Source organism: Cavia porcellus, unplaced genomic scaffold (assembly GCF_034190915.1).
Source record: "Cavia porcellus strain 051 isolate PalLab524CR breed Dunkin Hartley unplaced genomic scaffold, mCavPor4.1 scaffold_12, whole genome shotgun sequence".
NCBI classification, from domain to species: domain Eukaryota; kingdom Metazoa; phylum Chordata; class Mammalia; order Rodentia; family Caviidae; genus Cavia; species Cavia porcellus.
Genome location: NW_026947495.1, coordinates 59,794,730 through 59,810,666, shown reverse-complemented (window position 1 = coordinate 59,810,666; position 15,937 = coordinate 59,794,730). Strand labels below are relative to the sequence as shown.

General features: G+C 39.6%; 1 protein-coding gene across 5 annotated transcripts in view; it reads right to left on the bottom strand.

The window, feature by feature from the left end:
- Positions 1-4,774, bottom strand: part of Metap1d (methionyl aminopeptidase type 1D, mitochondrial) — a 91,745-nt gene extending 86,971 nt beyond the window's left edge. The window contains exon 1 of one of the 5 annotated variants that reach the window (XM_003478537.5): positions 4,703-4,774. In XM_003478537.5, coding sequence (XP_003478585.2) covers positions 4,703-4,742 — 40 coding nt within the window. In that variant the 5' untranslated portion in view covers positions 4,743-4,774. The remainder of the gene's footprint in view (positions 1-4,702) is intronic. The other 4 variants (XM_063259283.1, XM_063259282.1, XM_063259281.1 and 1 more) reach the window with 4 other exon arrangements.
- Positions 4,775-15,937: the final 11,163 nt, after the last annotated feature.

Below are 15,937 nucleotides of genomic sequence, written 5' to 3'. Positions count from 1 at the left end.
GGTCATGAGTTTGATCCCTGGTACCGATAAAAAAGTAAAAAAAGAAAAAAAAAAAAAGAAAAGAAATACCTTCGTGACCTCTAGATGAACTTAAAACTGAAATTGTAATCCAAGTGAGGCAAGATATAAAAAGATTAATTAAAGAAATGCTAAGCCCCTCCCAAGAAAACACAAATAGAAGAACAGAGGAACCCAGAAAAGGAAGAGAAACCTTTGATGAAGAATATAAACAAAACCTATAATACATGAAACAGATCCAAAGAGATTGCCAGGAAACTAAAAACTCCATTGAAAGCTGGCAAAATGCCTTGACAGAAACTAAAGTTAACCTTTTGAAACTTGAAGAGAGATTTATAATGTGTGCTCATGAAAGAAAAGATCTCTTAAAAATAACAAGGAACCAGGAAGAAACAATTGAAAGGCTAGAAGACAAGAGGATTTATAACTTAAGAATAAAAAATGTGAGCGAAGAAGCAGGAGTAGCCACAAATGAACTGCAACAACTATTCACAGAAATAATTAAGGAAAACTTCCCAAGTAGAGGAAAAAAATGATATCCAGATATATGAGGCATACAGAACTCCAGCCACCTACAACCAAAACAGATATACACCCAGACATATAATAATCAAGATCCCAGAAATCTACCACAAGAACAGACTATTAAAAGCAGTCAGAGAAAAGAAGCAGATCACCTACAAAGGAAAAAGCATCAAAATAACGACAGACTTATCAACACAAACTCTCAAATCGAGAAGAGCCTGCGGGGAAATAATCCAAGCCCTGAAAGAAAATAGCCTCCAACCCAGATTGATGTACCCAGAAAAACTCTCAAAATTAATGGAGGAATAAGGTATTTCCAAGACACGGAGGAACTGTGGGAGTTCATGGCCACCAACCCAACCCTACAAAAAAATACTGGAAGGACATTCCAGAGAGAGAGAATAAAAAATACCAGGATTCTAGCAACAGTGGCAGAGAGCCCTCAATGAATGGGGCAGACAGTGGAATAAAGGAGTAAAGTGGACAAATAAAAGCAGTAAAATAGAATAGCAGAGATAAGGTAGAAAAGGTAGGCTATAATCTTTAACACAGATAGCCTTGATACACTAACAAAAAGAAAACAGGCAGAGTAGGTTAGGAGGCATGATTGGATCCACTGAGATGCTCTGAACAGGAAATATACTCAACCTGAAAGAGGGTTAATAAACTGGAAGTGAAAGATGAGAAAGCGATGTTCTATGTGACAGGAAACTAGAGGAAATAGGGACAACTCATGGTGCAGCTGCAGATAGATTGAAAAGTTATGACATTTTGGGCAGTGTAGAACTACACAGCTGGAAGGAAGGAAAACCTTGTGGCTTTAGTAAGTAAAGGAGTACAGCTCAAGATCAAGCTCACAGGTAAAAAGGTTCAGGAACACTCGGATAACAGGTTGGCCCCCTAATCTGAAAACTAAAGAAGCTAGTGGGACCCAAAATACACATAATAGTGTATCAGGATTTAAAAGTCACAGTAATCTTATTTAGTTTGATTTTATTTTGCTCTAGTCTGTCTACTCATATTAGATTTGAGGGCACAGACAGCTATTTCAAAAATAACAGGTTATACCACAGTAACTATCCTTAATTTCCTATTAACTTAAGCTGAAACCCTGTATTACTTACATTGTCTTACTATGACTGATCTTATTTGAAGCTGGTTTATTAGACCGCTGTTTTGCTTTGACTGTTTTTATTCGAATTTGGTATGCTTGATACTATCAAGTCTAAGAGTAGAGGCAACTACTCTGAAGATGACAAGATGTAAAAGATACCCATTCCGGTTTGATTATTAACTGCTTTTGAAGTCCTACAACGTCTCCAAAGTTGTGTTTTTATTAAAATAGCTATGTAATGCTACGTTCAAAAAAATAAAAATAAAATAAAAGCTTAACTAAAAGGGTTTAGCAACTCAAAACCCAAGGATGTGAAAGAAGACCCACCCTAGGGTGGCTCATCACCTGGAGGTATAAAAGAGAAGGAGGAAGGACAAACGTCTTCCATTCTTGGGAGAAGCTCCAGTCTTCACCTTTGGCTTGGACCTTGTCTCCTGGCTTCCAGTGTAGTCCCTTCAGCTTTCCAGCACAGAATCTTCAGCCTTTCATTGTAGAGCCTTTGGCCTTCTGTCACAGACCCCTCAGCCTGCGGTGTGGACTTGCACAAGACAATAGGGTGAACTCCAGACCTTGGATTGAATCCTTCGGCCTCCAGTGTGTAGACACCTCTGCACACTTCCTCAGTGAACTCTGTGGCTGACCATCATAAGCCAATCTTGTTTGTTTTACATCTATAGATCTCCTGTTATATCTGTTCACGCTAGTAAAACCTTGAATAATACACTTTATAAAACAGTTATGTTCATTTGTTTACATACTGTCACTGCTTTTGTGCTCCACAGATAGATCTGAGAAGCTGCCACCAAGGCTTACAAATGCCTAAGGTATTTATTAGCTGTCCTTTCACAGAAAATTTTTCTGACTTCTGCACTACAGTAAGCCCCCCCACACACACACACAAAAGGCAAAATATAAATGGACCTTCCATAACAAAGAATAAAACCAAGCCTAGCAAAATCAAACTGATTTGCCAGTAATTTAATTAATTGCCTGCCAGAACAGCACAATCTCCCCAAGATAGTATCCACTAGGTCACATACACAATTAAATATTCATAATATCTGAAAAAGCAGAAAAATATAATCTTTAATCAAAGGGTAAAAGCAGTACATAAAACAGCAGATCCTGAGATAACCCAAATTATAAAACAGACAAGGACTTTAAACAAGCTATTATAAAATATATGTCCAAGAGGCCAGGAGTTTAGCTCAGCAGCACAAGTGCCTGCTTGGCAAGCATGAGGGCATGAGTTCAATCCCCGATACCAAAACAAAACAAAACAAAACAAACAAACAAACAAACAAAAAAATATATATATATCTCCAAGTACTTAAAGGAAAAAATGGACATAGTGAGTGAAGAGGTGGGAAATCGCAACGAAGAAATAGAAACCATAAAAAAATCAAATGGAAATTCTAGAAATAAGTACATATATATAAAAAGAAAAGATCTCTCATCTTTTATAGATACATAATGAAAAATCTACAGATGAAATCATAGGCTATGTGAATACTCTTCAGAATAATCCAGCTTCAGAAGGCAAACTGGCTGCAGATACAGATGAAGCAATGTGATGACGGCTATGACTGGAAGGTGAAGTTGTGGCAGTTCCCTGCACTGTTCTTACTTTGTGTACATTTGACCTTATCAGTATGTAAAGGCTACAAAAGGAAAATCCAATCTTCACAAGAACAAATTGCTTTAACTACAAAATAAGATGATATTCAAAATGAAATTCTGCCTACATATAATATTTCGGTCTTTGCCAAGTTCTCTAAGATACGTAACATCCACTCTGTATTTTCACTGATTTCTGATTCTTGGGAAAGTAGACATTTTATAAAAATTGTAAATATTTTATTTAATTTTGTGTCAGTATGTGTACAGACGGAGCAGCTGCCATGACTGGGTGGCTTTCTTCTGGTTTCACTACTCAGGTCAAAGAGCTCACTTCTGAATGTGAGTCCACAAATTGTGTCATCCATAGAGAAATGCTGGCTAGCTGAAAAACATCACCTAAACTTAACATTTCACAGGATGCGATTAAAACTATCAACTTCATTAAAGCACATTTCCAATAAGCAATTAATCTTGTTGGTTGATCATAGTTCTGTCCCACCTCATACCCATCTTGTGAGTTCCCATGTTTTCCCCATCTTAGATCTGCCTCACTTTGTGGTTTTACTCTATAAAGTTCTAGAAAAGACAGTCCTTGGCAACTCACTTGGGATCCCTTCTGTCTCTCTCAGACAGAAGCTTTGTCTCAATAAATATATTTTTCTCTTAACCTACGTTGTTCCTAAAATTAATTTTTCGATTCTAGAGAACACAAACTCCTACCGGACATCCAGTAGGTGGGGAGTTATATTCCCCCGTATCAGTAGCTATCACTATTAAAATATCTACCTTAAGGCTGTTTTTATGTCTCTCGTGCCTGACACTTAAGCAGCCCTTCAACATACATTTATTTTTGTTTCCTCATCCATGCAACAATTTCCAAGTTGTTTCCAACAAAGACTCAGAAAGTACTTCAAATCCAACAGATTCCCCTAATTCAGTGGCAAAAGGATTTGTACATTTAATTAACATCTCAACACTCAGGGCAATATCTACTTGGAACTACTCAGACATTTGTTCTCTTTTAAGTCATCAGAAAAGAATAATCAGAAAAGCATAATCTCTTAAGTCATTCATTTGCAAGTTCCTCAAAAGAACATCAACAGAATAGCTGCAGATAAAGCAAATGAGTATGCAGGCTTCAGTTTCACTGCCTGGTATCCAGGACAAGTGTCTGTCACACTAATTACACAATTTACGCAGGGGAGAAAACTTGTGTCAATGGCTCTTAAATCTCAAGGAGTAACGACGAAGGGACGTAGTCCAGGCGAGTGCGGAATGAACAAATGTGTGCGTTCGCGAATGTCTCCTCGTGAGTGTATGCGTAGGACTAAAAGCACATATCGTGCGCGGGTTTGTATCCCTTTAACCCGGGACGCAGCGAGTGGCAGAGCTGCGAGTCCTCGTGGACTGTGTTGTCACGCTTACCTCTGTGGAAGAGCAGTCGGACGCCCCTGGGCGCCGCCATGTTGGCGTTAGTCACGTGTCTACGAGCGCTCCTCGCCGACCCGCCCCCCCCCCCGCCCCACGCAGTGGTTCAGGAGTGGCCCCGCCCCAGCCCCGAGACACCTAAGCGGTTGCGCGTGCGCGCGGAGCGAGGACTGCGGAACCCCAGGCGCGGGAGCCGCACCAGCTGCGGGCTAGCTGTGGAATGCGTGGCCGGACAAGTTTGCTCCAGCTGCCAGAGGCAGGCTCCAGCCGCGGCTCGCGCGCTCCCTCCGGGTCCCCGCGCCCGGGTAGGATGGAAGAAACCTGGCAGGTAAGCGTGGCAACTGATATTTATAGCATCAACGTTTTGGTGCATGGAAACGTGAAGTTGGGCCGAAAATAAAATTTTAAAAAATGAAGCATAATTTAGTGTTCAACATAGTACTATGCATCTTGCACCACTGTGTTGCAAATTATTTCCCTGTAAATAAATGACTAAATCAGTCGGTAAATTTTGTTTCGAAGTCACTAGCTAGCCCCCTTACTTATCCACTAGGTCACATACACAATTAAATACTGCCCCAGAGTTCCATTACTCAGCGGAGACACCAGAGGAGACAGGACATTTGTTCCGCCGCGAAGCTATCCTTAGTACCCTGGTAGGCATGCTTAGGGGACTTCTTCCTCAACGACACTTCTTGCTTGGCAGTATTTAACATTTAGAAGAAAGGCACCTGCCGGTGGCACTGCCAACATCGCAAGCCCTCAGAAGGCCGTTATGAATCAGGTGAGATAGTGCTGATTCCTTAATGAGGGACAGTGACTCTCACCTGTGTCCTGGGGTCGCTTCAGTCCTGTCACAGTTCAGGTGTTACTCATCTTGGTGGCCTCCTTGCACTGCCCGGCTCCTGATCCCCGAGGAATTGAACTCTGTGGGACCAGTCAAAATGAGCATGTAGCAGTTCCTGGACTTTAACTGTCATGATTGATACGATTCTTTGTGAATGTTCGTGATATATTCTAATGTATTTTTAAGAATTGAAGAAAAATGGCCCTGTGTGGTGGCTCATTCTTGTAATCCCAGCATTTAGAAGGCTGAGGAAGGAGATTGCTGTGAGTTCAAGGCCAGCTTGGGCTACAAAGTGAATTCAAGGCCAGCTTGAACTGCGTATCAAAACTCTGTCTCAATAAAGCAGGAAAAAAAAAAAAAAAAAAAAAAAGAAAGAAAGAAAGAAAAGAAAAAAAAGAATTTAGGAAGTTAGAACCCCCTTCTTCATCTGCTCTATACACCACAGGCACACTTTCCAGATAGTCACTGTGTGCATATTCTAAGCCTTTGCCTTTTGAAAAGCAGATATGTGTATTTTAAGTGGAATTACATATTACTTGCTTTTTCCACTTATAAACAACAAATCTTAGAATAGTTAGCTTAAGCTCATTCTTATATTTTATTTATTTTTATTTTGTTTTGATTTTTGAGACAGGGTCTTCCTACAGTTCGGGCTGGCCCTGATCTCACTATGTAGCCCAGGCTGGTTTCAAACACACAGCAGTCTTTGTGCTTCAGCCGCCTTGCTGGGATTACAGGTGTGCACTAGCACACCCAACTGAAACTCATTCTTATCAGTGACTACATAAACTTGCTATTTTTACTTTTAAAGAGAATGTGTTTTGACATTTCATTGGAGGACATATGCTATAAGTTCTGGAAGCTTTTTGAGTCACCTTGGAAGATAAATATGTTTTTCCCGGTGGTAAATTGTACAAAAATGAGAGCGATATGAGTGTGGTGCCACATGCCTGTAATTCTAGCATTTGGCAGTCTGAGGCAGAAGGAATCCTGTGAATTTGAGGCTAGCCCCCTTGCTTATATAGTTACATAGTTAGTTCAAGGCTATTCTGAACTACATGGTGAGACCCTGTCTGAAAAGAGAGAGAGAGAGAAATGTATTTGTGTACATTACTTAAATTCTTGCCTTTTACAAACTCAGATCAGTTCTAGGGACAGGTTTCTGAATATGGTAAGTCTTTCTATACCTGGAACCAGGAATCTTAGGGCAGAAAGAGGCTTGAGAGTTCCCTGGACATGAGTCTCAGGAAAAATGCCGAAAAAAAAATTAGAAGTCCCCAGTGAAATGTCCAAAGGTAGGAAGCCCAATTTTAAACACAGCTGAGATAGAACACATGTGATTGGGCTGAGTCAGCCCCAGGGAAAACAAATGCACACATTATTACCCCACAGCTAGACGGAAAGGAAACGTGGTGAGGACCAGGACAACACCAGTGTGTCCAGGTAAGTTCAGCATAGAGTATGTTGATCCATGATGAGCTAGAAATGAAGAAGCAGTAAACTTGCATTGGTTTATGGGATGTGTGTGTCCTGACCAGCAGGATAAAGGGCTATGCCCCCAGCATCTAAGCTTTCTTGTGATCTTGACATTTGATGAGCCTGAGCATTCTGAGCTTTAGACTGCTTTCATTTAGATGAGTGATCACTACCAAATCATGGCTTCTCTGCTCCATTTCTGCCATGCTCCCCACTGTGAAATGAAGGTCAGTTAAATTATGACCCTTGCTGATTTAAACTCTCAGTATTATTCAGATTTTATAGTAGAAATGTTTGAATAAAAAGCTGAATAGATTTTAAAGCCAGAGTTCAAGAAATAAAGGATAACTTCCTAATATCTCTGGTTCCTGTGTCTGAAATTTAATTCTTGAATATTAAAATATTTTATTAATGGTGATTTGTTATTCTGTAGGTCTTTTACCTTGATTTTTTAAAATTTTTGTTTGTAAAAGAAATAAAAAATTCTGATAAATGTATATTCTAAAAATCAATTTGATTTCCCTTCTTTTACTTAATGGTATTATACACTTACACTGCATAAGTTTTTCTAAAGTTGTAGTTTGTGACAAAATTTAAATTACAGAGAGTCCTATAATATATGTATTGAGGGTTTTTCCCCCCAGTCTTTGTGAGAGAGGGTTTCATGATGCAGTTGAGACTGGCCTTGAACTCACTTTGTAGTATGTTCAACTCAGCCTCTTCATGGTGTTCCTCCTGTCTCGGCCTCCCAAGCACTGGGATTGCAGGTGTGTGCCACCATGCCTGGCTTGTATTGCTCTAAGGAATTATGCTACATCTGGTGCATCATCATAAGTGATCTTGACGATTAGATTTTTTTTGTATTATTAGGGTTACCAATAATGAAAGATGCTTTAAAACAATCTATAACACAAAGGCAAAGGTGTTTACATATCTATAAAAGAAAACTGTTACATATGAACAAATTATAAAACTAAGGGAACTAATTTGGCACTTCCTGTGGGGAATAAAGCCCATTCCATGGTCTACTAGGAGATACCAGTGCCCAGGGACCTGCATGAAGAGGGCTTGTCATCTACACTCAATTGTCTTTACCCTCCCTTCCTGACCCTGCTGCTTGCCTTTGCCATCTGAACCAGGAAAATTACCTTTCTGATTTGTTTCATTTCTTAGCTCTGTGGCTTCAGGAGAATATTTCCAATCCTTCCCTTTAATTTGTCCAATTTTAGGATGAGAAACTGCTCTTACTTACTTACATATTTTAAGCTAAATGAACAGTCTTTCCAGGAACTAGGAGTGTTGCATAAACATAATCTGTGTGTATAACAAAGCTCTGCCTTAGTAGCTGTGGTTGGACCCTTCTACAGTTAGGGTCCAGCTTTGAACAATTATATGTCCAGCCAGATAGTTTCAAGGGCACTGTCTTAGCCAATTTGCTGGCAGAATGTCATGTTTCCTATACAGCCATTTGAGATAATCATGGGTATGGTACTGAGCAATCCAGGGGTACTCTTAGAGAAAATGTGGAAATATGTTCGTGAGGAAAAGTAGTACCATATGCAAGGCAGTTGTAAGAATCAAGTAAATTTCTCTTTGCTATTTGTGCCTTGTCTCCTGGGATCTTTCATGGTACCAAGAGAGGGCCAGGACAAGAAAATGGAGGGGCTTTAGTGGTATGTGACCCTCTCTCTGGCCCTTCCCATTTTTGCCTTGTCCAGTGACATTTTTTCAACCCTGTAATTGCTATGCAAATTAAACTTTAAGCCCCGTCCCTTCCAAGAGATTGTTCAACCTGAATCCCTGTCCCATTGAAATTCTGAAAATTTCAGAATCTATAGAATATTACAGTCAAAAGCTCAGCAAATGCATGCTGCGCTCGCTTGAGCAGCCTGTCAGGGGACTAGGGAAACAGAAACAGACAAGGCTAATCTAATTGTAGAATAAAACTAAAACATTGTCCCAAGGGAGTTGGTGTCAAGCCCGGTCTGCCTAGCATCCATTTCAAGTTGGTCCAGTCCTTTATCTTGAAAATATTACAGAAGATGGCAAGTGTAAAAGGTGTTTCAGCACAATCCTGTATCCACTGATGGAACAGTAGCCTTCCTTAAATAGCTGCCAGGGTCAAGAGAGGGAAAGGGAAGGATATAGGGAAGATCATCGGGGTGGTCTCAGACTCCTCTCTGGCATCAGAGCCTTCAGATATTACTGCCTGCTTCAGTCAGAGTGGGCTTTGGGGTCTGTAGGGACACATAAGGGACAAGACTTCCCTAGCCTCTTTGCTTGGGATCTCAGGAAGTTGGGTTAAGCAGAAGTATGCATTTGCATTATGAAATCTAAAAAGAAAGTATGACCTATTGGAGGCCGCCACCTATTCCCCATTGGTAATCCCTGCCCTCAGCAGTGCCTCAGGTAACTACTGTTAACAAGTTGATGTGTTCTCATCTGGACTTTTTTCTATGAATATACCACTTGGAGATGGTCCCTGTTTTTGCCATAAGCAGTCACAGATCTGTATAGAAGAGACAGCAAGGTGGGTGTGGTACTGCACAACTGTAATCCTGGTACTTTGGGAGGTTGAAGCAGGAATATTGAAAATTTGAGCCCAGCTTGGGCAACTGAACGACTTAGCCGAAAACCCTGTCTTAAAATGTAAAGGAGGAGGGAGCTGGGAAATGCAAGGGCCTTGAGTTCAATCCCAGGATGAAGAGGGTAGGGAGGAAGGCAAAGGCAAACCCCATGCGGAAGGCGAGGGATGCTTAATATTGCCTGAATTTTAGTACAGTCTACTGTGTTTTTTCTCTTCTTTTACCTTCACTTTGTTTCTTCTCTCATTTTTCCACACTTCTGTAAGGTTACATCTACATTCCTGTGCGTTTTTGATTTTGTTGTTTCCTTCTTGAGGTGGAGACACATTCCTGGTCATCTTCTTATATATTTTTGCTGTTGCCAGACAGTCCTGCAAGACAGCGTGAGGCCAATTCTTATGGAGAGCAGTTTGACCAGTAATACTAGTGGTTGAAAACTCTTCTGTGACTTTCAGTTAACAGGTAAACAGAAAGACTCCAAAGTAAAAGTCTCCAAAGTGGAGATTATGAAATAGTGGATTAAATCATAAAAAAGTAAACCAGTTGTGTCCCTTTCTCCCATCCTACTCTCCACCTCCAGTCCCCAAACTGACTGCAAAACTAGGCAGTGGTGCATTTCTTAACTTCTGCCTGCTTCTCCCTTAACAAATCCCATATTCAAGACAAAGTGTGGAGACAGACAAGAGGGCAGATGCTGCATGACCCCGTTTCCCTCTGCTCTTGCCTACTTGAAGCCACAGAATAACCTGTGTGAAGTGCGTTCTCTCATCTGCAGAGCAGACACCACTGCGCTTGCTTTGCTTGAGAAAGGATAAAGGAAGAGAAGCTGCAGCTGCTCTGGGCGCAGACAGCAAACAAGCCTCACTGTGTGGCCCCTTCACAAAAGGGGCTGCAGAAAGCCGGCAAACAGATGCGTTCTGCCGAAGACATCCACAGATCCACCTGCCACGATGATTAAAGGTTCAAAGGACTGTCCAGGTGAACCGAGAATCGAATCAAAGCATATTTCCACCTCGTCTTTAGTATTGCTTTAAAGACACTGCATCCTACTGTAACTCACTCCTTCCAATTTGAAGGTCAAGACAGGGAGGCCCACAAAGGTCATAGAAGAAAGACTTCTTATCCCTTTTCTAGCCTGTTTACACTACGATAAAACTTGAGGTTTTAAAAAATATTTTTTCCTGGAGTATGTTTTTAAAGTACTCCTTATAGTGTTTCACAATAGCTCATCAGGTGTTTATAAGCAATAGCAAGCCCCACAAACTGGGGGAAAGCCCCACAAACTGTAATTTTCAGAGATTTATTTATATATTTAATGTCTGCTGACTTACAGAACCAAGATGTCAAAGATGGAGACCAAATTGTTGGTAGCAAATTTTCCCTTTCTGCCAAAGAAAATATATGGTAAACCATGATTTCTTTGAGAAGCTGTTTCTAAAAAAATGGATGTTCTTTTTTAATTAAGAAATTCTTGGTGAAATCTGCTTTGTGGAAGTCAAGGCAGGAATGACTTTATTGTTTTAAGACTCTACTTGTCTGCTTTTTAAAAAATTTCCCAAGTTTTAAAACATTTGACAGGGAGTCCTGCTGTTGAATAATAGTTTTAAAGAATTTTTATATCAAAGTAATATGTATACTGTTTAATTAAAAATCTATCACTTGCAACAAGATTTACAATGAAAACCAGTAGTTGCCCACTGTCCATGCTACCCTTTCCCAGGTACAATCAGTTTTTGTTTTGTTTTTTTGAAGCAGGGTCTCGCTTTGTAGTTCAGGCTAGCTTTGAATGCATGGGGTAGCCCAGGCTGGGGGTTACAGGTGTCTGCCACCATGCCCAGCTACACTCAGCTACTTTCCCCTGTTTTTTTTTTTTTTTTTTTTTTTTTTTTTTAAATTATGGCTCCAAGCTTTGCAAACGAGTTTATTTGTATTAAGCTATACATTATTTTTTGACTTTCTTATACACACTTTCTTCTGGAGTGAATAATTTTTTACTCTAAACCAGTTCCTTTCTTCAACATATGATTCTGTTGTCATCCCAAGATTTCTTTTTATTAGAATCATTTACGTTTTCTTTCCCCCAGTGCCAGGGATCAATCCCAATGCCTTACGAAAACTGGGCAAGTGATCTACACCGAGTTACACTCCTTAACCCCCTTCCTTTTTGGTGGACTTGAGGATTAAACCCAGAGTCTTCAAGCTGAGCTGCATATATAGCCCTTTTTATTTTGAGACAGAATCTTACTAAATTGCCAACTGCCCTGGCTTCAGCATTCATCCTCAAGCTCCTGGAGTGCTGGGATTACAGGCATGTGTTACCAGTGGGGACTTGTTTTACCATTTCTTGTATTCCATGTCTTATATGTTTTGTTTCGCCTTCATGTTGCTATAGTAAATCACAAGTAATATCAGAAAGACTGTAAGTTTTCTGGTTTGCTTTAAAACCAACTTTGTTTTGCTCTCACTTTCTTGATAGTTTAAATAGAGAATTCTAAACTCACAATAATTTTTCCAACAGGGCTTTGAAGATAACTGTTCTTTCAGTACACAGTATGGTTAAGTCTAATGCTAAATTCCATTTTCCCTTTTGGAGCATCTAGAATATTTTATCTCATGCAGTATTTCAATGGTTAAGAATCTAAGAGTCATGACTTGGAACAAAAATCTTAGCTTTATTGCTTACGATGGTTTCAGCGTTGGGGATATAGTCCCATGATGGAGTCTTGCCTAGCATGCACGAAACCCTAGGCTCTATCCCCAGCATGGAAAACCAAACCACAACAAAAAAACCTAAACAAAGCCTGTGTTGGCCTAGGCTAAGATACCTGTAATCCTAGCATTTGGGAGGCTAAGGCAGGAGAATCACAAATTTGGAGCAAAGTTGGGCAAGTATTTAGTAAGACTCTGTCTCATAAAAAATAAAAAAAAGCCTGGGGATGGCTCTGGGTTCAATCTCCAGATCCCCGGTGCCACAAGGGGAAAAAAGCAACAAAAACAAGAAAACACTGCAGTATTGTGGTCTCTCATAGTTCTTGTATTCTCCATATAGAATACATGTAACTTGAGCTGGGAATTTAACACAGTGGCATAAGCGCCTGCCTTGCAAGCAGGCAGTCATGAGTTCAATCCCCGGTACCGATAAAAAGCAAAAAGACCAAAAAAAAAAAAAAAAAAAAGAATACATGTAACACACAAAATCTGCTAATTGACAATAAGGCTTCTTTGAAGTTCACAGTTCAACAAGCAGTTATTAGTAAAGTTTTTGGGGAGTCAAAAAGTTATATGCAGGTTATTGTTTAATACTAAAGATAGAATCCAGGGCTGTTAATACTGAGCAACACCCTCAGCCCTTTATATTTTTTGAGATGGAATCTAAATTGCTGAAGCTGGGCTTGAATTCGTGATCCCTTCCTCAGCCTCTCAGTGTTGGGAATGACAATTGTTCCTTCATACAGTTTATACAGATTTCCGAATACATTGTGCAAGGGTTAATTGTACTCTTTCTTGAGTTTTGTACTGTATGTTACATAATAAATATGCTTAAAGTGGATGCTCAATCCATGGACCAGTGGTTCTTAGCCAAAGGTGTTTTCCCCCAAGCTCCCAGGATAAGTGGCGTGCTGTCCCAATGGTTGATGGAGATGGCACTACTGGCATCAAATGTGGACAGGCCAGGGATACTGTTAGCCCATAAAACACAAGTCAACCCTGAACAATGAACTGTGCCCCCAAAATGTCAGTAGTCCTGAAGCTGAGAAACCTTGTTAGAGCAATTCTGTGGCTACTAAGATTTGAGAAGAGCTAAGCAAAACTACCGGAATAAACAGTCATGTTTATATGCCCAGGCATTCATATCATTGTGTATTTAAGGTAACCCTAATTCCCAACCATAAAGGAAATGGTTGGAGATGCCCAGTATGTTGCTGTTTGCATGAAAAAGTTTTTCTAGATTGTTGCACTGCCAAGTTTTTGTAATGGTAGTCATGCTAATAATCTTTTTTTCTTTATACCAGGAATTGAACTCAGGACCTTGTGTTGCCAGTCAGGTGCAGTGTTACTGAGCTACATCTCTGGCCCTGTGCTAATAATCTTAGCTGCTGAAAGTAAGTCATTGTATGTATGAGGTTAGATTAAGCCAGGGCTGGTAGCACACACCTGTGATCCTAGAAATCAGGAAATCCCAAATTCAAGCCCAGCTAACCTGGGCTTACAGTGAGAACTTGTCTCAAAGAAACTAATAGGAAGAATTATTATAGGTACATCTTAAGTAGTTCTTAAAATGTTAAACTGACTTTTAAGCTCTAAAAAAGAACAAATTCAAAGAATTAAATCAGTTAATATCTAAAATCTGATTCTAATGATTCTCAGGTATGGTTGCCAGATCTTCTCTAGTTAAGGATGGTCATGATTCCAAGGATTAGAGAACTGTGCAGAACAAATGAGGCTCTGGTGAAACAAACTGCAGCCCCAGGAGACAACTGGTGACATAGTGCTTTCTTCCTTCTCACACCAACTGTGTCACATACATGTTGTGATTTTTCATGTGTGATTTAAAAAAATGCTCTTGTAGACATAACCACAACACTAGCCACAGAAAAAGACAAGCAAGGATCTTAGAGCAGAGAGCCTGAAGATCACCATGATGCAACCTCATTTTTAGACAAACCAGTGCTCAGAAGGAAACACTCTTATAGACAACAAGGAAAAAGTAAACAGTAGAAATGGAAGGGTATTGACAAGATAAAGGCAGAGAGGTACAGCAGGCACGAACAAGATGGTAAATGGTGTCAGGTGAGGGCTGTCAGGAGTGGCAGGTGACGCCCTGCTGGCTGTTTTCATACACAATCCTACACACTTCTCTTAGTATTTAATTACTATACAAAATCTAAATATCAGATTTTTACCCTTCTAACCTCAAATGAGGGTATAACCTTTTAAGTCGCAAAGGTTAATACAAAAGAAAAACAGATCTTTATCCATTAACTGAATATAGGAACATTGCTTTAAAAAAAAACCTGGGGAAATTAGTTATCTCATTGACATTTTCTGGTTTCTATATAAGAAAACTATTTTGAGCTGGGCATTGTGGTTCATGCCTGTAATCTCAACACTCAGAAGGCTGAGGCAGGAGGATCATGAATCTTAAATTCAAGGCGGGGATGAGCTATCCAGTTAAATGCTGTCTCACAGAACAGAAAATAAACCAAAAGCAGTAGTTAATTTAAAATTTCTTGCCAGAAAAGATTTTAACTGAACTAGCTCATTCTGTCTGCAGTGAATACATATAGTTTCTCAGAAATCAAGTGCTATTTATGTTCAGCCTTGAGATGATACATGCACCTTTTACATCACCCTCCTTTAAGGACATAGCTTAGCACTTCTGGCATGCCCTCTGCCACAACTTATTTTGTGTCCAGAAGCCATGAGATGCTTTGTCTTGTGTCTCTGACAGATTTTTACCAATGGAAAATTGATCCAAGGCCAAAGCAGAGCATGTCCAAGTTGGAATTTTGGCCTGAGCATCAAAACAAATCAGATTTTTAAAAGTAAAGTTCAGCTTACATTGTTTTAATGTTATATAGTATGTGGTTCATTGGTAAACCTTATATACTTTTTAAGCTTTTACTTATAATAATTCTGTACCGGGCCAGGGATTTAGCTCAGTAGCATAATCGCTTGCCTTGCAAGCATGCAGTCATGAGTTCAAGTCCTGGTACCAAAAAAAAAAAGCAAAAAAAAAAAAAAAACCAAATTCTGTAACTACCAATTAATTTATACGCTGCTTAAGAAGCAAGACTGACCCTCCTGTCTCAGCTTCCTGAGTATTAGGATTACAGACTTGTGTCATTACACCTGACTTGGTTTATTCCTTGTACTTCAACACCCTAGTAACCATATAGCAATTTGTAACAGATATTTGCATATGGTATATAAACCAATTTCTATCTTACATCGTTTATAAAATGCTTTACAGCTAACTTCTAACCTATCTTCAGTTAATTTTTGATGCCAAACATTTAGGCTTTAGGGTGTATGTATAGTTCTTGTCTCTCTCTCACCTGCCTAACCACTAACAAACAATTAATATAGGCAGGAGTTTATTTAAAACAAATCAGATCTTTACTAGGAACATTCCTAGTTAGAAATATCATACAGGAAAAACAAGATTATTAAGATGACCATGAAGGAATGTGTTTTAAAGATATCAGATGTCAACTCTTAGAAGCAAAGTATATGATACATGATAATAAAGCTAAAACCTAAAGCTTTTTAAGACAGGAAAAGTTTATAGTAAGTATTTAAAAATCATATCACACATGAACA